This window comes from Spea bombifrons, chromosome 2 (genome assembly GCF_027358695.1).
Source record: "Spea bombifrons isolate aSpeBom1 chromosome 2, aSpeBom1.2.pri, whole genome shotgun sequence".
Classification (NCBI taxonomy): Eukaryota; Metazoa; Chordata; class Amphibia; order Anura; family Pelobatidae; genus Spea; species Spea bombifrons.
In genome coordinates this window covers 22735853-22759815 of record NC_071088.1, presented here as the reverse complement: position 1 = coordinate 22759815, position 23963 = coordinate 22735853, and the positions used below count along the sequence as shown (strand labels likewise).

The following is a 23963-nucleotide window of genomic DNA, read 5'->3' as shown; positions in this document are numbered from 1 at the left end:
GAACCCACTAAAGATGAGGAAATAAATCGCACGAAGGGCAAATGGAATACTCCAATGAAAACAGTAATTAATTCAGGACCAATTAACATGATTGTTACAACCAAATCATTTCCTACTTCTAGGACAGTAACTCTGGTATCCAAGTGCTCTCTGTGTTAAAAGTGCACAGCACCTTTAAAGTGGTTTATGGAGACCCCCTTGGTACATTTCTCCATAGTGTAAATTTGCTTGTTGAGGATGATATCGGACATCTACCTTCTAACCGCCCCATTAAGCAGCAGCGGACCGCCCAAGAGGGGGCAATTTGCCTCCAGTTTTGAGACAGCAAGGACTTCTGCACCAAGACCTGCAGCTGTAGGCCAGACTATATCACCGGACACTAAGTTTTAGAATATTATTTATATACTTGACACATCAAGGTCCATTCTATATTGTCACATAATATTGTTGCATTGCGTAACCAAGTCAGTAGGTAATTTTATTTGGAAGGGAAAGACTGATTTTGGAAGCAGTGGAAGCATAAAAATATAAAGACACCAGCATCATACAGAACGGTCATATGAATGGTGTCCACACCTAGGATGTAAGGCTTTATACACGAAGCTTATGAGTGGGTAGTAATTATACATAAAGCATCTCAAAGGACTACTTTTGTAGCTGTAAAGCAAATCAATAACTTTTACTTTCATTATTTCCTATCACTGGATGAAATTTTACCCAAATATGTACTGTATGAGAGCCGTGTGCTATTTATACAGGTCCTCTATAACACACATCGATGTGTGACGTCTACATACTTCACGTGATGTCTGCGGATCATGTACAATTCTGTGACACGCGCAATACCGTGCAACAAACATAACTGCAATCGAAAGCTTCATTTGTGTGTGTTGACAACGCTTTAAAAAGTCCAGAATGTCATAAATGCCCATGCTGATAACGATGTATTCTAAACTGTAAACATTTAACAAGTCTCCAGCACTTACAAAATGTTGTAAAAGGTCACTTGAAGAAAGACACAGCTGCGTTACAAGGCAACAAGTTAGAGCATCTTAAAGCACGACACTGCTTTAACCCATTGAATGCAAGGGGTTTTATGCCCTCCCCCTGGAACTTAAAGGGTTAAACAGAATAAGAGACCACGGAGCAAAGTGACTCGCAGTGCTTGAACCAAAGTGAAATGAAATGAACCGGATTGTTTGAAAAATAAATAAAAAAACAAAACATTAAAATACCCCCCTCAAATAAAATCATAAAAACAAAGTTATTTCATGTTTCCTTTTCAAGTTCAAATGTTCTACTCCATCTGTTGTGAAATAATATTGATCTGCTCAACTGAGATCGTGTCGGTCACTGCATACCCCAGCAATAAAAATGAACAAGACTTAACGGAACCAAAGTGATACAGAAGACTCCGCCATCGCTGGGTAAGGAACTCAGAAGCCGTCACCCATAAAATTGTCAGTAATACTAGAGCCATCGGAAATCTTCTGGACACCCTCCTTCGCTTCTAAAGTTCGGCCTGGTTGAATCTATATGAACAGAAAAGAAGCACGCTGCCAGTGAACGTCATAAACGCCATGGGTGGTTTTAGAGAACACAACCTTTTACATTTAAACTTGCCATTTGGGTCATTTTCCCCCAGGATATATCTAATTCTTACACAAATCTAAATGGAAAAGGCAAAAACCAAACATTTGGGGGGAAAAAAGCATGTCAAGTTCTTTTTAGTCTCCGCAATGATTCAATTTTAATTAAGGGTGAGGAGGAATTAGAAACAGACTTTCACACCCGGAACGCTAAGTGTACATTTTTAATATTTACTATAATGCTGTCCAGAAGTTAGGCAAATATTTGACCAAAACATTGCAGCAATACATATACTTTTTTAAAAAATACGGAGTAATAAGAATAAACTAGCATAAACTTTTCTATACTGGTAATGATAAGAAAAGAGTTATATTATAGAGGCCATCTTTCTACAACATTATATATAATTTATATATATTCGGACAGCTCATTATCTTCCCAAATCCAATATATATTTTTCAGTAAGTAAAAACATACGGCAACCCTATTCACATGCCAGAGATTTTACCTGGAACGGTTCGCTGACGCCGGCCAGGCACTGCAAATTGTGACAAAAATAGCACAGCAGAAACTCCCCTCCATCAAGTGGGATCTCATCAGCACCAACGTAAACCTATAACAATTAGAAAGCAGAAATGAAAACATAGAAGCATGGCCACGACAACATCATATAACGTATCTTTATACTGTGGTATAAATAGATATCGTATATCACTTGCCTGATTACAGTCTTCACTAAAGGAAATCTCATCATCCTTGACCCAGGCGTAGGTGACATAATCGTTCGTATGTCTGAAGCTGGCCTAAGGAATATCCAGAAGGGCGGTCAAGATGATATAAAACATTCACTACAGTAATAAAAGTTGAAACGGAAAGATAGTAGCATATGCTACTAATACCCCACAGTACTATGACCTTCCAGAACAGCGCACTTCTAAAAGGCAGTAATGCTCACCACAGCCACTGCTATTTACAACATTGTTGTTAATGATTTTTTACTTTAAGAAAACCTTTTGCTTTAACCAATGCTGGCTGCAGGGCTGGATTTTGGCATAGTGGCAACAGACTGCTTCCTTTTAGAAATAACCTTGGGAGGGTTGGCATCAAAATACATCCCTGTCTTTACCTAAAGACAAGCTCACTGGAGGGGCCACCATATTGCCCTCAGTTCAGTAAGGGAAAAAAGATGGCACTTGCTGTGACGTCATCACCCGATCCTCCAATCGGAGGAGAGGACATCACTGTAGCGCCGGCATTTGGCCCTCAATTCACCTGAGGGCAATATGGCGGCACTTGCAGCAAAATCCTCTCCATAATTGGAGGATCAGGGAGGACGTCACCGCAGCACCGCCATTTTGGCAAAAGTTGCCGGGTTATGTCCAAAGATATGTAGACAAGGAAGATTAAGGCGTGAACGAGAGTGTGAGTGAATATGGGCCCTGGGCAGTGAATTTTGATCCTGAATTAAAAATGTACTCACATTTTCAGCTGAACCAAATGGGTACGAAATGAAAATTGTAGTCCTAAAACAAACAGGCCAAAAACGAAAACTGTGTCCATTTGCACACGTCTACTCCTTCCCACCCAATCCCAGGGCAAACAAGCATGGGCTTTGCCATTAGGCACTGTTGATCTTTGCCTTTATTTGAGAGGGGGTGTAATTTACAAACCTAAAAATGATTTCACTGCTGCACGCAGAACCTCAACTGCTATTCTGCATAGCTTTGTATTCTTAAAGCCGAGAAGTAGTGTCTACATGTATGTTTGGTATATGCTATCTGGAGATGGCCAGCAGGCTACTTTAAATAGAAATTATGTGCGCAGACGTGACCATGTTCCTTAGTTTTGGTTTGCATAGTCAAATCACAACTCACAATGGTTCTGTCTCACAGCAAATAACAGGGTGACAGATCCAAATGTATTAGTAATTCATGGACAGAGAGCTTAAAAGATATAAGTTTTCCAAGCAATTTTAAAATGTTTAATTTCAAATAAAATCAAAGGGTAGGGGTAAGGGTAAAGGCTATATTACATTCAAAACATTTACAGAAAAGTTTTCACAAAAAGAAATAAATATTTTTATTATTATTGATATATATACGGTATATATATTAAATGTAGTAGTAGCAGCTTTCCAGAAGTTTTGGTCGAGACAAATTTTTTATTTATTATTAAATAATTCATGGGAAGGGTTCAGGCATTCAGCACTATTAAGAATTAAACTCCCAACGTTGCAGAAAAATGTTAAGTTCGGCAGAGCAGGTAGAAAGCACCTTTCAATTATAACCTCAAGTAAATTGAAGTACAATTATTTATATGCAGTTTTCTGCTGCATATAAATAAGAATTGTCAGTGGCAGCAGTTACCTTACCATTTTACCAACTATTATCATATATAAGAAATAATATTTTAGTTTGAGGTTTGTGATCAGACAGTAAAACGTTGTACAAATTGATTTTTACCCTGCTTTATAAGCAACGGAATGACAAAAGCTAACTTGTCTGTGTTAGAGATGGCTACTGTCTCCCTAAATAATGATACAGGAAATGCCTTGATGAATTCTGATCGATATTAATATAGATACAGTCTCTATGCGATTAACATCAATTCGTTAAAACAATGATCCAACACATACCCGGTAAAGTCCAATCCAGTCCCAGGTGCTGCTGGGAAAATCCTTTGCCACAGAATAGCTTATCAGGGCGTCATGGTCTGCATGCCATTCACCTTCAGCTCTCAGGGACACCGGAGCCGACGCAAGCAGAGGCTTCATCTACAAAAAAACAATGCACCAGTTATATCCTGATTGATTAAAGCAGAATTGGAAACGATCCTGACATTTGGACAAAAGTTCATTAAAATCATAATCTTTGACAGCCTATGGGTCTCAGTTAATACGGGTCAGACATATGGGTTCATCACGGATGCTAGGGTTACGCAAGATATAACGCTCTACTCCCCAGCAAAAGTTCAAGGATGTTTAACCACAGCTCAGACAAACTCTATACAGGACTACTGTGTTTTGCACACCACCCAGGAACACCATAAACATCCAGACGTAATAAACAAATATTGGTGGGGGGCAGCTCTACATGACATACTGGCTTGGTTCCAAAACAAAGAAACCGAAAGAGCGGAAACAGAATCCAACATATTTATATATAAGAACACCATCCCAAACCTCTAAGTCTCTTATCCATTATATGTCCTTATAAGCAAGCGTGTCAGTTACTGCTTTCACCTAATACATTAGTTTTCATGTATTAGGTTGAAAGCTTCTATTTTGTTAAATCATAAAAAATAAGTGAACAAAAGGAAATCTAAATCAAATCAATATTTGGTGTGATCACAGTTTGCAGCTTCAATTCTTCTAGGAACCCTTACCATACTTTACTCCAGTACTTCGGCAAACAATCTGCTGTACGTCTTCTGATTGTGAAGTAAGTAAGCATGATGCATCTTTCACTCAAAAGAGCTGGGAAAGAACATCTGGAAGCCCCTGTCTGCCTGGGAGAGACCTACCAGGTGCCGTATAACTACCTTGTATGTTGTTGCTGTGCTCAGTCTTGCCCTGGTGTATGCCTTTTGGCATTAAACTGTCTTCAGCAACCTCTACTTGTTAGTGAGTTTGGCCGCTCCTCACCTAGCTTTATTCCACCTACACAACTGTTTCTGTTTCCGTTAATACTTATGTTTCAACCTACGTATTCAATTTGATGATAATTAGCACCTGTTAGGTATATGATTAAACAATTATACCAAACTATATACCTTAAAACCTAGTAGAATTCATGCTATTATGAAGGCAACGGGCGGTCTTGCCAAATATAGATTTGATTTCAATTTCTTTCGTTCAGTCACTTTGTATTTTGTTAAATGATAAAAATAAACTGTTAACATGTCTAGTTTTTAAATCATGTTTATGTTACAGCATTTTTCACACCTGCCTAAAAATGTTTGCACAGTACTGTATATAACACTACCATTTAAATGTTTGGGGTCACTTAGAAATGTTCTTGTTTTTGGTAAAAAAGATAAGTTTGCCCATTAAAATAACATCAAACGGATCAGAAATACATGTGTAGACATTTGCAGCACTGCTAACATTTGCATTCATTTTGCATCAACTTCAATGCATTTCACGGCAGACTTTCTTTAGTTATGGGAGCTTTTGGACTTCTGTTTCCTTTAAGTGTGAAAATCTTAATGCCCCCGAAACCAATACATTTGAAAAAATCCATAATAGCCAAAAATAGTGTAATCTACCTGCCTATGAATGCTTACCTGCACAGTGAAGGTTCCTGTTACTGGTTTGTGGTCACTTATGCCATAGCTCATGTGACTGGTGTACTTTTCCAAATGCACCTTTAACACCTGGTCATACTCCGATCCTATGGTTTCACTTGATTCATCATCTGAAGCATTCTTCAGCTTCCATAGGATACGATCAGTCCAGGCTGGCTTACGCTTCTTTCCACTAAAAGATGACATTCCTTATCAACATTAGATCTAAGAACATCTGAATTGCAATCCTTAGTCCCAAAAAACATGCAAGATATTACATATTAAAGAAAATAATCTGCCATGATAGTCCATACATGAATTGGAATCTTCCATACTTGAATATCCCTAGAAAGACAATAGAATTGTCCCAGTTGTGATCCAGAGAAAAAGATAACATTCATCAAAGAAGTTGCGCATGCACAGTCCAAGGGCCACAGCCAAATGGATGCAGGGCAGAATTATCCAGGCATATAAATGTGCTACCACATGCCTTTTCAAGCCACAGCACAGGCAACCTTGGTATGTAGCAGATGCCCCAGACACCTTCTAACCCTGTGCTATTGACAGTGTGACATAGAGCTGACAATCTGTAATTGTGTGTCAGAGAACCTTAAAATATAAAGTTAGCATATAACTCTCCAAATGCAGAAACAGAAGACATAACGGTACACTTTGTGTAACAGTTGCAATAACATACTAGGCAAATTACCGATTAACACCGATTAACAAAAAATAACGATAGCAGAATCTAAGGTTAATACCGTGAAGATTTCGGTCAGTAGCGAAGGAGAGGGTTAGTTATTAAACATTAATGGTTGCTGCATTGTTGACAACGAACAGGAAACTAGATTTGCACAAATAAGACATGAAAAAGACATGCTAAACTACTACTGTACACAACACTACATCCAAATAATGGGAATCCAAAATTCATGTAAATATATTTACCAGTTTGAAGCAGAAAGAGGACGCCCTCTTATTGAGTTGACTCAGCTGCTGATTACATTGGAATAATTTACAAACCCACATAAATTAATCGGAGGTGGGTAAGAAATATTACTGGAAACGCCTACTTATTTTTATGCATCTTTAAATGTAGAAAACGTAAGGTAGTTTTGGTATTATGTCAACAGAAGTATTATTATTTAGAGTGATTTTAAACTTTTTTTTTTTTTTTTTAAATAAAACCCAAAAGTTTTTAATGAGGTCTGGGAGACTTTAGCTTGCACGTTAGACGTTTCAATTTGCTTTCTTTGAGCATCTAGGATCTGGATAGACAGTGGTCCCGGTGCAGCCACTCACTACTACTGCAACAAGAAGCTTAACTTTATTTGAGATCTATACAGGGGAAACTTACTAGAGCAAACTTAACATGTAATCAAGAGGATACAACAGGGTTTTGAAAAGCTGTTTTGACATGTTACTGTCTCTTAAGCCAGTAAGTGGCTGTCAGTAAAAGCAATATAAAGCCACATTAAACCTATTGCAATCTACAATGTCCCTGTATATTAACATGCAGTACATGCCCCTTTAATGAGTGTGCTTTGAGTTGTGGCTTGCTAGAGTGCATTGAGTCTCTTGGTTACATTATGTTGCCCAAATACATGGCTTTGAGCCAAATGGTCTGGACCAAGGCCTGGGTGGAACGTACAGAAATACTATTCTGTAGCGTCTCTTCACATTCAGAATCAAAACATCAGGTTTGGTGGAGTAGAATGTTCTACCTAATACATTCTCTGCGTCCTAGAAACAGACACTCACAATTGTTTGACAAATTCTGAACATTACATAATGAAATTCTCATAATTAAGAAGGACAATGTCTATCCCGCTTCAAACAAGCAAATATTCCGGAAGCTACGGGTTTCAATTGATGAAAAGTGGTCCGCATTCTCTTGGTTAAAGCCAGATGAGAGAGGAAATGCTGCAGCATACGTTAGTATTTTTACAGATTTCTACCAAAGTAGCAACTATGTTTAGCTCTATGCCAGAATGAGATTTACTCTTACTTAAATCCAAACAGTGCTTTCTGCCATCTACAAATAAAACATACAGATTAATGGACATTGTACGGAGTGACACATTTATCGGATTCACATCTAGGCTGATCGGCGGTTTGCTCCGTATTTTTTTTTTTTTACCTGGTGTCATACACGTCGGAATTCAGATCAAACTTGTATGTAGGCTTAAACTTGAGTGGTCCTTCCAAAAAACCTTGAAGGAACTTTTCCTTCTTTTTGGCAATATTTAACTGTGGGTAGAACAAAATTAAGAATTTAAAAAGGAGGACAGAGTAGCTGTAGTTGTTCAATCATCTCTCCCCATGTACACTGTTATACATAGAACGGCACTTGGTGTAATGTGGGAAGTTGGCTTTATATGGCATGCTCTAGCTTAGCCGAAACGGATGTAGTCATGACGTAAAGTCACTCGTTCATAAGGATATCATACACTTGGAAAGATTTCTATTCAATCGCATTTCAACAGCTTTAGGTATTGGAGTTAAAACTTCTCCCCTGGCTGCCTGTACTAAATCTAGGAAATGTTAGTATGGAAATGTCTTGCACGTGCTCAGTAGCACTAACATTGAAGTCAATGAAGCAGCAGCCAATCACTTGTATCTAGCAAAACCAGTACTCAGCGACTGCTACTCCCATTGACTAGACGGGCAAGTCTACTGAGCATGTGCAGGAAGTATACAGAGGTATGCTTCCTGCTTTCAGTAGAGGCAACCAGGGAGGAATTAACTCTAACATCTAAAGAATGCCTGCACACATTTGCCTGCAGTAAAATGCACCGGACTCCATGTATAGTATACTCTCATATGCATGAAACATGAAAATAGCTCTATTACAATAAATGAAACAGGTTTTCAGTGTGGGCTGTGGCTCTGCAATGCATGGCTGCTTTGTTTTACAAGGAGAGTAGTGGCATTTGTTCAAAGCCTGGAAAGGCAGTGATACCCTTCAACATATACCCTAAAGGGAAAAGGATTTGGGTCTTGGATATAGTATTACTGGATTGGAAATCAGCACAGGGCCACCAGTACGTCAAAGCCCTTTAGATCTAGTTTTCTAAAAAAAAAAAAAAAAAAAAACATCTGCCCTAAAAACATCTGCAACTAGAAAAACCATAAAAGCGAACAAAGCGATTAGGGGAACAAATTATAGTGATCTGGCTTAAGATTCAGCCAAGGCATAGGCAGGTACCACAATAAGGCTGATCTATGCCTACTCTTTTCACTTATTTCACAACATAGTGAGAGTGAGTATGCGTGTAGAATATAGCATTACTCCTACTTGGCTAAGGGCTCGAGACATTGGCCAAGGTTACCTTCACCTCAACAAGACAGTGGGAGTAGTCTTACTATATTCAAATAATGCTAACATAGAATCCCACAAAATGAGCATTTTTCAGTATAGAAATGTTCAAAGATGACTATACCTGATCTTTATCCCAAAGTAGGTTGTATCGGTTGCCGTTTATCACTTCTCTAATAAAGTGGATTCCAAAGTCTGTAATCCGGAAATTCAGGTCACCAAACCAGAACACCAAACTTTAGTAACAAAAAAGAGAGATCTTATTAGCATGGTCTTATTAACAAAATAGGAAGTGCCACCACTTTCAACATACTTCAAGAAAACAAACCAAAATAATTTTTATTTTGGAGGCCTTTCTGAATTAGTGTAAAATGTATTCACACAACCACCACACACTACTAGGTTTAACAAATTCCAATTTGGGCAAGGAACCCAGTAAAATGAGTTTGATCGGATAACATTTTGCGTAAATTCAACGGTAGTTGGTGCTGTTGCCGCATGTCACTGCAACAGCACCAACTATGTCAAGTTCTGAGCCCGAGTTCCACAAAATGGCTTTTTGGGTATGGTGGACGCATAGTGCGGATACCCGGACCCCTAACCACACACAACCACACACACACACACATCAGCACAGATGTTCTGATTTGGACACCTGAAATGCTGGAGGTTATGTAAACCCATTATTTTAGTATATGTACCAGCCATTGGGATTTTCTTTCCTTTCAGCATAAAAAACCTCTCTACACTGCGGGATCATCCGATTTTTACTTTCAGATTTAAAAAAAGTGACAATAGCAGATAATTTACACAAACACATTTAACGCAGAATGAAAGTGAAAAATAAAACCCATAGCCCCCAAAAACCTACTCGTGATCCAGAATGCTACCAACGCTTTCTCCATCAAATTGCTGCGCCTCCAGCATCCGTTCAAAATCATCAAGCCTCTGGTTTGTATTTTCCATGTGAGCAGGTAAATGACAGTTCATGAAGCACATCATGTGGCCATAAACAGACATGCGGAGGGTTACACCACCTTTGTTTCCCTTTAGTATTAAAAAAATGTATATATAATTAAATTTCATCTTAATCATCCCAACCTGCCAATGAGTGATGTTAGAAAGGTTTGGCATTTCTGCCTGACAGTAAATTGATGCAATTTGTTAGTAGGTTTGGAACATCAAACTTCTCTAGGACAAATTTGAAAGCCGGAGAAACACAATAGTGGGTTGTGAAACCTAGCTAGCCTTGAATATATTCTGTCCAGATTATGGGGTTTATTCACTATTATTTTGAAGCTCCAGCCCCATTGACCTTCTGCTGCAAGAACAGCTTGGCTGGCCCTATAGAAACACAGAGTTAAAGCAGTGACATTTATTTAAAGGCCTCCATAGCCAATTAAGTTATGCATTATTTGAGTCATCTTGTTGGAGAACCTTGTCAGTGCTGGTCCCTCATAATGAATAGGGAAGGGGAAGAAACCAAATCTCTCCTGTAAGCTCACCCTTTTAGTGAATAAACCCATATGAGTCTCAATGTTATGCAGTAAGGTCATCTGTATTTTTGCCCCCTGAAAGAGTATGTAGTAGGTTTCCTTTCAGCACTTTCATTCTTCCCGTCTTTCCTTCAGAGAATGGCATCTGTAGTAAAAGTTATGCCGAAGTCCGAAACCTACCGTACTTTCTTTTGTGTTACGTTTCCTGGCTGTCATGGTTCAGATGGCGCAAAACATACATGTGTCATTTTACCTTTCCTACTTATGCCAGTAATGTATTCCCCACTACATGTCGGTCACATTGAAGCTGGAGATAATATACCAGATTCCCCTGACGGATACAGAACTCTTACCCAATAACCGTAGAGACCAGTCCGCATGTAATTGGTACGAATGTCTTGGATGAACGGGATATGTTTATGCTTTACAAAGACCAGGAGAAGAAGTCCTTGCATCCGGATAGAGGAAAGCTACCAGGGAGGCCAAAGATAGATGAGAACATAGTTTTGGTTTAGACAGAAGATCCCATAACATTACTATATGTATGCTACTAAACAAAACAGGAGATTACCCCTATACACTTGACAGTATATTTAACACAGATATCTTATTATTAGTATTATGCAGAAATCAAACATCAGATCCTCAAGCAATATTAAAACCCTGCATGCGATGGGCTTTAGTACGGTGAATGGGGTAAAGTCCTTATTTCCTACACAAAATGTTTTATTTCTCTTTAGAAGCACATATGGCCTTGCGGCAGCGGTGCACGTGTATTCTTATATTACATAAGGGTATTATCTCTGTTATGCTCATGCATACATTACCTTGACATAGCCGAGAGGAGCCAAAATATCCATGAGGAACAAACTCCAAGGATCATCGAAGGCCAAGTCTGATAGAAAATTGACTACCTTGGCATTTAGCTCCTGCAAGCTGAATGCAACAAAATGTTACACCATTCTCATACTGAATATAGAGACGGTACAAAGACACATAGCTATGCACTTCTTTTAAAATCTACAGGGAAAGAAAAATATCAACAGCATTTTTCCATTTATTCTTTATTTCAGAGGCATCAGACTGTAGATCTTAAGGGCCACAAAGACAGCAGCTTTCCAAGTCAACACATGAAAAGTTCTGATCCCACTGAATTTAGTATTTTCACGATATGTTTTGGAAGTTTTCAGATGCATTTGTAGGTTAACAAGGTGTTAAAAATCCTTTGGAAACATAAAAGGTCCTGAAGGTGTCCAATTCCACTTTTTCAACTTTTAACTGCTAAATGTAGCATTTTAAACACCATCCCTAGTATTGCTGATTGCCCAAACCTTTATCAGAAAAAAATATCATTAATTATGTGATAATTTGTGTTTTTTATTTGAGTAACCCTTAACTTCAGATTGAAGATTTTTGTTGCCAAACTTGCTTGAACGTGTAATGATTTTTGCAAGTGGGACAGTATCTTGAATTAACCAGATACAAACATGGCGATTTACGTTAACACCAAGGATTCATACTCTTAATTATGTCTTAATACACAAAGATACATGAAGGACTTGGACACGAGAGATTTTGGATGCCAAAGAGAAGTACCAGTAACCCTTCTGCTCCATACAGAAAAGCAGGAGGGAAAATAACAGAGGGGGCTGCGTGGTGGTCTCTTCTCGTCACTCATCACTAAGGATCTCACCCAGGGAACAGCAGATTGTAAACCATCTGATACATTTTACAATCCCGATAGCAGGTAACATCATTGAAAGTAACCCAAGAGATAGCTATGCGTAATAAACACTTGTTTTGTTCAAATATAGGACATATTTAAAATACTTAAAGCAATTCTATATATTCTATTACACAAATCCTATATATACACATTTAAAACATATATACGTTTTAAAAAAATAGCCCATGCACAGTCGCAACATTTAGCATGTTATATTTATTAAACAGGCCTGAAATAGAACTGTATCACACAAAAACGAGTTAGAACAAAAACACGAACCTCTACGTACCCAACAATGTACATATCAATCTCTAAGCAGGATGTATCAAGGAGTAGTAAAGAGTTGACATCTTTAGGGGGAGGCGCTGTTCCTACATTCCAGGTTACCAAATGTATCCTGTAAGAGAGGAAACAAAATAAGAAATAAAAACAAAACAAAAACATGGGGATATTGTATTCACCTTCATTGTATGCGAAAGAATCAGTTCGTGGTTTTACAATTATAATGCTGAAACGGCATTTTACCCTGAAAAGTCCAGCCGTAAATCTCGCACTACATATCTCGCCGAAGCATGCGCTCCATCTGTATTAAAGTACATATTATCATGGAGTCCTTATGTAGTTGCTGAACTATCGACAAACAAATTTTCTTAAAGGCCAGACTGTTGCGCGCAGGAATGAAGCATGTCCACAGATGTTTATACAAAAGTACTCAAGGTTTGGAGCCGCAAGTAATGTTTTAAGAGCCCAAGCACTGGTATAACCCTGAACCAACAGCACATCTTCTCTTGGCATGAGAGGAGGAAAGTGATAAGAATAGACTGTTTAAGGATAGGTAAATAAATAAGAGTACAAGCTGATGATTCAGATATATCTAGTTTACGATTGCTGACTAGAAAGTTATAAGCTACTGTGTGGATGTGCAGTTTAAGCATATATACGGTATATATATATATATATATATATATATATATATATATATACACACACATATATACACATATATACACATACACGTTCTGGATTTTGTGATCAGGTAACAGAGTCATCTTCACAAGCACCGACAAAACCTATGGAATTAGACCATTAAGTCACTCGTCTTTCTAAAACTGTGGAAAGCATCGCCTGTCACAAAACTAAATTACTAGCCAAAACTACAATGGAGGCTAGAAAAGCACTCACAAAAAGTTATGGATTCAGCTGGATCATGCATTGATGTGGAATGTTAAACTAAGGATTCTAAATAATTCCAATATGGACAAATGAGTCCTTTTTTATCTTCTTCCTTTATCTATCTTTGAAAATCCCCCAAAAACATTTTACTCTTTGTGCAGGAGTAATATAAAAACACTCAGACAATAAAGTGTTCTTATGACAAATTAGAATAAAATCTTTAAAAATAAAAATACAAGAAAATATTCCTACTTTAGCTATACTCAAGTGTATTTTTAGCTCACTGTATGGCTATAAGAATTAATGTTATCTAAGACATACAATGTCAGCCTAGTGTACAGGGTGAGGGTATATTTGATGTAGCGTCATCTCACGGTCTTGGTAGGAATGATAAAAGACAAACTTAACTCCTTAATGACAAAGCCCGTACATGTACGGGCTCAAAATGCATTGTTTTTAATGGGTTTTGGGACCGCCCATTGTCCTTAAGGGGTTAAGTACCAGGAACAGTCTAAACAGAACAATAAACAAACTGTAATAACAAAACAGCCACATAATGGACAGATGAGTCAATGTTTAAATTTGAGAAAAGGCATCTATACAATGTTAGCAGAAGAACTTGTAGCAAACACATACTGCATGACTGTGCATAAACCCTGTTAATGGGGGTACAAATATTATATAGCTATATACCGGCAGAATACAGGTGTAAGCCAATAAGTACAATGTTAAGATCAAATCGTCTGGGCCATAAACTATATGCGTTATTTCTGGGTGACAGGTATACTTCACCATAAGAACGGCCTACTATAAAAGTATTAAATGACTTCTGAGTTTCTTGAGGATGTATTCAGACACACAGACATACACACATACAAAATATGCCAACTTGAAAAACCTGAAATCCTGGGTTTTGAGCGCCATCTTTTTCCCACAGATTAAAAAAGCTTGATCGATTGAGCGGGAGAGTTCTTCGTGAATATCTTCGTCGGAGCTAACATCTTCCATGCATGTCATGAGCTGAGCCACTCTCTGGCGCAGAACAAATCTTCCACAGGAACCAGTACTGCTCAAGCTGTCAGAGCGCACACGTGCCTGGTGAGGGCTCTCGGACAGGCCGAGGGACAAGAAATCAAGCTCTGAAGGCTCTAGGCTGGGACTGTCCATCCTGCCGCTAGAAATACAAGCTAAGGAGTGCTAGCCTCTCGCATAAAGCTCTCCGCTTGCTTACGGTAGCAAAACTAGTCTTTAATCTGAAAACAAATGAGGTCTTGTATGCAACCTACAAGAGCAAAATCCTATTTTAAACATTCATTGTTCTACTCATTTCATAAAATCCCATAATTACATAAAACATGACTAACTCTAAGCGGTATGGGATAACATATCACATGAATGACATTTAGCGAGATTTTGGAAGGGAAAAAAGCCTACAAGAAGCCTTGTAGAGAAGGCTAAAGAACTTTCATTAAAGGAACATTGGTTGTTAGAGGTCCTTGAAAATGTATGGAAGTTGGTAGCAAGAAGACTTGGGTGTTTAAGGCCTTCAGACACATGTGATCTACAGTAAAGAGGAAACAGCGCACACAATGCTCCCCACACTGCTGCCTCCTGTCAAATATAACTATTGTTATTTATTGATTTATATAGCGCCATCAAATTCCGTAGCGCTGTACAATGGGTAGACAGGACATAACAAGTAGTATGTAACATAACAAATTGACTGACAGAGACAACAGGTGAGGAGAGTCCTGCTAAAATGAGTTTATAATCTACTCTATCTCCAGAAAACCATTGTGACAGCATATATAAAAGTGACAAACTAAAATACATAGGGTTAGTCAAGTAGTAGCCCTCCAACTACAATTGCCATGCTGCTCAACCAGTATCCAATGTACTCTATCTCCAGCTCAACCAGTATCCAAAAAAATCCTTATTATGGTTTCTTATGGAGTTTAAGGACAGTGCAGCACACCTGCTATGCCTTCTTGTATGGAATTGTAATTAACAATTTACAATAGCTTAAAACAAACGAGAACCACGGAGAGGATGTTGGTTTTTTTTCCTCTATACAGGTGCATTTTTCATTAGTGGTACAGTATAGGACACTAAACTGACCCTTGAAATACAGCTTACAGCACAATGATGCCTTATGGATGGCATGTATCAACAGAGGCTATTGAGGCCATCAAGATCACAAGATACCTTTCGGCTCATCTAGTTTGCCCATCTCCTGATGTAAGGACTCCATACTGAGTCCTTGGTTTCATCGTAGACTCAGGATACCCTTACGCATATCAGATGGATGTTTACGTTCGCCTTACTATATTATCCTCTACTATGCCGTTCCACATATAAACCCCCTTTAAGAAAAATGGAGGTGAACATGACATGGCCAAACATCAGACTTTCCTGTACATCAAATTAATGCGACCAATACAATTTAACAAGTATCAGTAACAAAGTGTAATCGAACTTTACACATCTAACTACCAACCTTGTCCCGCTTTATATCTTTCTAAATTACAACCTCACTGGTTGGAGGTTATTTTATATACCGTGGAGAGCTCATCAAGCAGCCTCTGCATGCTTACATGAGCAATTTCCATAACGTCAGGCATTATACAGCAACATTGTTTTCATACACCGACAAACTTACATAAAAATATATGTATGTAAATGCTATGCGTAAACATACAAAGTCTTAACTATCCAGCCCCACTCAGTCCTTTATATGCTGTCCCAGTCCCTATTTTTCATTAAATTTACCACTGCTTTCCATATTATTATTCCTAGTTTGCATAAAACGGTGACTACAGCACTGTCATTGTCATTAATCAATGTGCCTGAGCAACATACCTCGCAATCATAATGACGATTTATATAGCACCTTTCTCCCAGTGGGACTGCATGCTCTCAGAATCGGCATTCTGCTGTCGTTAAAGTGCCAGGACTTCTTTTCAATCCCAGGTCACATTCCATGCAATGCTTTTTATGTTTCTTATAAATGAAGGCCCCCCCCCCCCATGTTCTTGTTCCTACGAACTACGAAGCCGCAAAGTATATCTGAGCTGTTTCCGTCGCGATCTCATCACAAAAGTCAAGAAATGCGCACTACTATGGTTAGTTTCTTTTTCCTTGCAGAATAGTTTCTGAAGGCTATTACTAATTGTCATTTAGTGTAATGCACAGTTGAATGGTGTTATAGTATACTATACATTGTAATTCATTGCCAAACCAATAAAAAAAATGGGTGTATTTATAGCAATAATCTATTTTTCTCCTACTGTGTCACTGGTCCATTAAATTTACCTAACTGCCCCGAACTATCCATCACATTTAAATACAGCACGTTCCTGAAGCTGTAGTATAAAATCAGCACATATGGATAAAGAAGAAAAAAAAAAAAGACTACAATATTGTCCCCATCGACTGACCATCTTCAAAATGTATGTAACTACATAACAATGAAAATCTTTGAATGTAGAACACGTAAGATCATTGGATACATGATTAATTCTCTTTAGAAACAAAAAGAATCAGATCAAGTAGCTTTGTACATCGGCCTAAAAGCCTTACATCCCTAAAGCCCATTTAAAATGCAACATTAACCATTGTGGAAACATCTGTGTTCCTTTAATCTTTATTTTATTAATTCAGAAAAAAATAGCTTCTTGATGTAAAGCCTTTGAACTGCTTTTCACGGGGGGGATTAAATGAATTATTATGGCAAACGTGGATAGGTGAAGGACAATAACTAAAGGGACACTCCTGTATATAATATATATTTAATGTATATGATAGCCGAGAGGTGTGTTTACATTTTACATGGGGTTCCCCTTGCAAATACATGGGGGATTCTGCAGAGTCCCCCATAACTCTCATATGTATTTGCCCCTTTGCTTGACCCCCAGCACTCAAGTAAAGCACTTTCCAGATACGGATAGGCTGCTTCAAACAGTCCGTTCCAGTGCGGCTTAAGCTGCAGCATCTCCCTAAGGTAAGTATTCACCCCCCCCATAACCACTACCCCCCCATTTTATTATTATTATTATTAAAGCTGGCACGCAGGTTACACTACATAGCATCCACAGGCAGCCACATCAGAAACACCTCCAAGCGGCTCATCTGAAAGAAGTATACAGGTTTTTTTTATTCCCATGAATGTGGAAAATGCTGTGCCCCAGATTCCACGTTAAAACGCTGAGAGATTTAAGCCTCTTCTTGTGATTTAAGCAGCTTCCCACCCACTTTGTACCAGCGAGGACACACTAATGGGGAGCTGAATAGAAGCAGTACGAGGCTTTAATCACACGCCTGGGTAAATACGCTTCTTAAACAAATCATCAATAAACCCCATAGACATTTGCAGGTCATGCATGAGATATCCATCTTCATCCTCTAGCCAAGCCGTCAGTACGCGCTGAGTTTATACAACATACGCTGAGTCACATTGACTAGTTCCTATATGATGCGAGTATAGTCGTGCATGACATCACAGAAAATGGCAAACTCCATAAAACACTATCTATTCGTGTATGCAATAGTTATCTTTGAGATATTTTATTTAGTTTAGAGATCTTACATCTAACATCGTCATCATTAACCAGAGTTTTTCTTTTTGTTCTAGACGGTGAAAATCCAAAAGGATAAGGACTTTAATAATTCTCCCGCCATCCCCTCAGCACCCTGTATAACAGCGTCAGCACGTAAACAACGGGCATGAGCAACACTGTAGATATAACCCTCCAATAAGTAACTGTGGGGACTTACTTAAGGCGTAGACTTTAAACATTGTTTTGCGTCTATCTATGCTTGATTTACTCTCTTTTACAGCCGATTATCAGACAACATAAAAGGGGTCTATTCACTGAAGGGCCCCCACCAGTAATGTTCTTCTGCATGGGGAGCTTGGCAGGCCCTACTTAAGGTATAGCAAAATCAGTGAGATATCATCACCTCTTCACACATTGAGCTATACATTATGCAGGGCAGGTTGAGAACTTCTTGGCAGATAAATTTGCTTGTGTTGGCCCTTCATAATGAATAGTAAAAGGGAGAGAGTTAAAACCACAGCCCTCCCCTTAGTAAATATATTATGATTATTACATATCCAAATTCAGGAAGTCTCACTCCGAACACGTACAGCGCTGTGTAAAATGATTTGCCTCCTTTTCAGTTTCTTCTACTTTTACTTGTCTGTCATATTTAAATGTTTCATATCATCCAGCTATTTTTAATATAAGGCAAAGACAATGTGAGTAAACACAAAATGCAGCTTTTAAATCATAACCTATATCACCCATGTGAAAAAGTAATTGCCCTCCGAAACCTTATAACTGGTTGTACCACCCTTGGTGACAACAACTGCAATCTAACGTTTGCCATAACTGGCAATGAATCTTTTACATCGCTGTGGAGGAATTTTGGTCGACTCTTCTTGGGAGAAGTATTTTAATTCTCAATCAGCAAACAGCATCTCAATCAGATTAAAGTCAGGACTTTGACTTGGCCACTCAAAAATCTTCATTTAGATTCTTTTCAGCCATCCAGAGGTGGACTTGCTTGTGTACTATGGAACATTGTCCTGCTGCATAACATAGCTTAAAGCTTGAGCTTTGGGTCAGGAATTGATGGCCTGACGTTCTCCTTCAGGATTTTTTGGCAGAGAGCACAATTCATGGTTCAATCAATTATGGATAGTCACCCAGGTCCTGAAGCAGCAAAGCAGACCATCACATTACCACCAACATGTTTGACTGTTGGTATGATGTATAACAGGACCCCCGTCAGTCCATAGAGTTTTATTCCAAAAGTCTTGGGGATCATCAAGATGTTTATTGACAAACACGAGACAAATATTTGTGTTCTTTTCGGCCAGCAGTGGTTTCTGCCTTGTAACTCTCCCATGGATGCCATATTTGTCTTTCCTGTGTCGAACCTTGCAAGACACGTTCTATTTAATTGATGCTTAGATTCAGCAGGGCTGGCAATAATCATGCCTGGGTGTGTCTAGTGAAAATGAATCCAATTATCAATTACATTTGGTTAATTGGCTAACAAAGGGGGCATTACTCTTTCACATAGAAGTAATATTGGATAGCTTTTTTCCTTCTTTACATGAAATCATTTAAAAAATACACTTTATGTTTACTCGGGTTATCTTTGTACAATATCAAAACTAGTTTGATGATCTGAAACATTTAAGTGCGACAAACATGCAAAACAGAAGAAATCGGGAAGGGGTTCAAATACTTTTTCACAGTACTATATACCTACTAAACCGTTATCTGATCAGTAAAACAAATTTAGTAGCTTTATGTGAATCAAAACACAAATATATGTACCTGAGTTTCAGCTCTTGAGGATCCAGAGTCAAGGAATTCAGACAAAGATTGTCAGCGTCCATTTCCATCACTGAACATGCATGCAAGGACAAAACAAAAACAATCAGCATTGACCATAGGGTGTAATATTTCTAAATATAATAACTTTTCTATAGATGTGTAAAACCAGGATACTGATTACTACAATATATATACATATAAAGTTAATGTAACGTCTGTATATAGCACTGCTATTGCGTGAGCAGTCCTTGAGGACTGAGGTTGAACACGTTAACATAAATAATTGATGTCAGAGTTGTCCCTCTAAGAACCTGAGCGTCCATCTACATGGTACATTGTATTATTTAACTTTCACTGCTGGTAACAAAGCCATGCACTATTGACTGAAGCTAGTGGATGGAGATTACATGGTTTAACACCAGATTAAAATTCCGGGCCAAGTTTTCTTAACTGATGAAGAGTTCAGATCCATATGGGATCACATGAAAGTGGCTTTGTGTTCATTATATTCAACTCAATCTGTTATGCAAGGAAACATATAGTTACACAACACTTGAGAGAGGGGAACAAATGTTCATTCATTTAGCATGAAGTAAAAAAAAAAAAATAAAGTTTTTCTGCACAATCCTTAGTGACTTTCCCCAAGCTGTTTAGTAGCCAGAAACCGTAACAAATGTACAGCTAATCGCTTAACAAACTGGTAGAGAAAATTACATTTCTAATAAATCTTGCAACTTATCTTACTGACTATAAAACGGACAATGTATCCAGATGCTTATTTACCTTAAACTATAAAAGGGAAGTACAGAAAGTGTAGTTATAAAAAAGGACAGTAGTCAGATATAATAATAATAATAATACGAATGAAGTACAAGAGGTACAAATGCGTTTGACTGTAAGCGTTTCAGGAGAGGGGGCTGCTTTCCTTAAATATATTTATTTTAAATGGTGATAAAAACCCAGGATCCATTCACTGGGTATTTTTCGAGAACAGAAAACAAGGTGAATAAGCAGAAAAGCAAAGTATATCCAGTGGGATCTATGGCTCTCAGCCAATCGGCTAAAAACATGGTTCCCTCCCATGTCAATAGCTGTACAGAAGGGAGTTACGGAAGCAATGGGGTTATTTAACCATTTGTTTTCTGCACCCTGGTGTTTATTTCCAGATGCATATATTTGAAATGTTAACAGTAAACATGTATCATAGCCTGATGCATCAATCTCTTTAACGTGCAACTGCATTACATGTTTATGACTGTAAACGGTTTAGGATTTTGATTGCGTATTTTGCCACTTATAACCGTGGTGTGACTACACTTATTTATCGAATGCCTCTCCTTCCTGAACATCCTGCTAGCTCTTATGCAAGAAGCCGCAAGGGTATTAATAAGTGATCCCGGCGTAAAGTTTGAAGCATGGGATCATCGTTATAGCAAACAATGGCATGTTCTTGTTAAAAGGAGCATTCAATTGGTTGCTATGGTAACAAGACCACTTTTCAAGCTGCACCAGATTCCCTATTTTTTTGTATACAGAACCCCCAACATGCTACTGCCTGTGAGTTAACATCAGTCAATGGCTTGTTGTACAATAATATAAAAAAACTATTTAAAAAAACCTCAAAGGGCGCTTCTTCGGCGAAGAACAACCTATTCAGCTACAGATACAAACCCCACATTCATCTACAGCACTCTCTCTCCTTTTTTCTTTATACCTTATATTTCTCTATACCCCATACCCCCTATATTGTAAGCTTGTGAGTTGGGATATGTTACCTAATGTTTTGGTTTGTTTTACTCTGTCAATTCTACCCCTTGAATGTATGTATTGTAAGAAGCGCTGTGTAAGATGTTGGCGCTATATAAATAAAAGATAATAATAACCTGATTTAAACTAGTACTATACAATGGTGGATGATTAGTGAGATTTTGCTTTTGTGTAAACCTTTTGTGACTCAGAGATTGTAACACAAATATACGGGTGTCTCTGTAAAACCCACATCCTCTAGGTCAGGGGTGGGCAAACTGCAGCCCTCCAGCTGCTGCAGGACTACATCTCCCATAATGCTCCTTCAGCTAAGGGGCTGGCTGAGGAGTATGGGAGATGTAGTCCTGCAGCAGCTGGAGGGCCACAGTTTGAGCACCCCTGCTCTAGGTCATGACATGCCGACAACCATCATCAAGACAACACCATGATGTCATACAGAACGACTCCCAACTTCCATCAGTGACAGCACATGTTTGGTGCAAGCAGAGCCCTCATCACCTGTTGCTTCCCTAAGTCACGTTGGTACGTTGTGTTCCACTTGTTATGTTCTCTCTACCCACTGTACAGCGCTACCGAATATGATGGCTTCATTATGTATTGCTTTATATAGCAATAACAACTGATGAAGACAATGGTGCTCATGGTTCAACCAAAATGGGAGACAACCCATAAAAGCCCTTGCTCATCAATTCACATACATATCAAAACCACACCAAATTAATATGATTAACATCTCATGTCCTGGAATCAATGAGATCCACTGTCAGTCTGCACTGTACATTACTTACAGGAGCTGTAACTAAACCAGTGCACCCACACTCATTCACACACCTGTCAATCACCGCTATACTGCCCAACACTCATCTGAAGCATGATTCTGCAAATCAAACAACAGCTCCATAAACGGTAACTACATGGAGTAAAACATACATCTCACCGGTGCTGACACAGAATACCCCCACTGCATATAACCAGCCCCTTAGTACATGGCATATTCTGTCAGTGAAGGGTAAGGACATTACCGAGGTCCTCTCAGGGATGTGCGAGTCTCGCTTCCTCTCGCCACGCAACTTTCTTTTTTCGTTTTGTTTTGGTCAGGTGTATTTTTTTTCTTCACTCCCTTCCGGGGGCGGCATCTAGCGGAATGTCACGAGTCACGTGATGCGCATTGTCCTATGACGTTAGGCTTTCTCCTCACCCGCTATTGGCACTGAAAGAAAAAAAAACAACCCGGTGACCATCCTTGGTGAGGGCAAAAGGAGTTTGCTGCATGGTTAGTTTGTGGGTGTGCCAGGCGCAGGGCATGTAGGGGGAGGCTATCTCCTTTGCAGACAAAGTGCTAAAAAAGAAACCATCACACTGCGCATATTACTGCTGTGAATTTAAATAAACCCAGCTTTATTAGAAGCTAACAAGAAACACAACATGACAATGCAGTCCATTTTGGCACTGAAATCCCGCCGCCTTATGTTCATCTTTCAGCAGCTCAGAATGTTTGATGGATATGAGTGTTTCACAGTGCTGTATAGCCCTAAAACGCACAATAATACGTATATACAGCACCAAATGAGTTTATACATTGTAAATGTATATATTGTGAAACACGTCACTGCATAAATATCTATTTATAGGAATACACATGACTAACTACACCTGTTTCTGTAATTCAAATTGTTATGTAATATACTACTTGTTATGTCCCTTCTACCCATTGTACAGCGCTATGGAATATGATGGCGCTATATAAAGCAATTAATAATAATAATTACACCCTTATAAGCAAATGTTTGACCATTTAAAAGGCTGGGTGTAAAGGATACATGAAAGTGGGGCAGGGGAAAAGCAGATATAGCTGCTAGGATGAGTATGGAAGGTTGGGTTGAGTACATACGGTTGTGCAAGAGATTAAATGTAATGTGATGGAAAAAAGGTGTACGCTATAAAAAGCCCAACGGTTCATAAGTTTGGGAGTGAGAGGAAGAGATGATGCTGAATGTGCCGTATAGATACGCTGTGGGCATTTTTTTTAGTGGTAGTGATATTGCTCACCATGTCACAATCAGTAGATAAGTGTGAACACAAAGCACACACAGTTCACATCCAACAACTGCAGGACTAACAGTCTTAAAGGGCTCTATTTACTAAAGGGAGAGTTTATAAAAGAGCGGAGGTTTAAACTCCTTGATTTCACTATACATTATGAAGACCCATGCCTAGTGAGCCCCTCTGCAGGAACAGCATGGCTGGCCCTGGAAGAATCA

The 23963-nt window shown here is 38.7% G+C and overlaps 1 protein-coding gene across 3 annotated transcripts; it reads right to left on the bottom strand.

Annotated features, from left to right (window-relative positions):
• Positions 1–865: 865 nt before the first annotated feature.
• INPP5K (inositol polyphosphate-5-phosphatase K) lies at positions 866–22996 on the bottom strand. Of its 3 annotated transcripts, XM_053457123.1 has the most exons (14): positions 22725–22996; positions 19936–20005; positions 12705–12812; positions 11517–11625; positions 11043–11159; positions 10065–10240; positions 9318–9429; positions 8015–8124; positions 7883–7909; positions 5875–6067; positions 4226–4363; positions 2310–2393; positions 2099–2203; positions 866–1532 (listed from the first exon to the last, which is right to left on the bottom strand). In XM_053457123.1, exons 2-14 carry the CDS (start codon positions 20001–20003, stop codon positions 1437–1439), a joined length of 1443 nt encoding a protein of 480 aa, XP_053313098.1. In that variant the 5' UTR covers positions 20004–20005; positions 22725–22996; the 3' UTR covers positions 866–1436. The 3 variants fall into 3 exon arrangements, with proteins under 3 accessions (XP_053313098.1, XP_053313096.1, XP_053313097.1); XM_053457121.1 differs by lacking the exon at positions 2310–2393; XM_053457122.1 differs by lacking the exons at positions 2310–2393; positions 7883–7909 and having other exon boundaries at positions 22725–22995.
• Between the last annotated feature and the right edge of the window lie 967 nt (positions 22997–23963).

What these genes read in the sequence shown, in the direction of transcription:
- INPP5K (XM_053457123.1), bottom strand. Translation starts at nt 20,003, where the DNA reads ATGGAAATGGACGCTGACAATCTTTGTCTGAATTCCTTGACTCTGGAT. An exon ending in CTGGTCTCTACGGTTATTGG is followed by an intron (nt 10,241 to 11,042) that starts GTAAGAGTTCTG and finishes TTAATACTAAAG; the next exon opens with GGAAACAAAGGTGGTGTAAC. An exon ending in GGTAGCATTCTGGATCACGA is followed by an intron (nt 9,430 to 10,064) that starts GTAGGTTTTTGG and finishes TTGTTACTAAAG; the next exon opens with TTTGGTGTTCTGGTTTGGTG.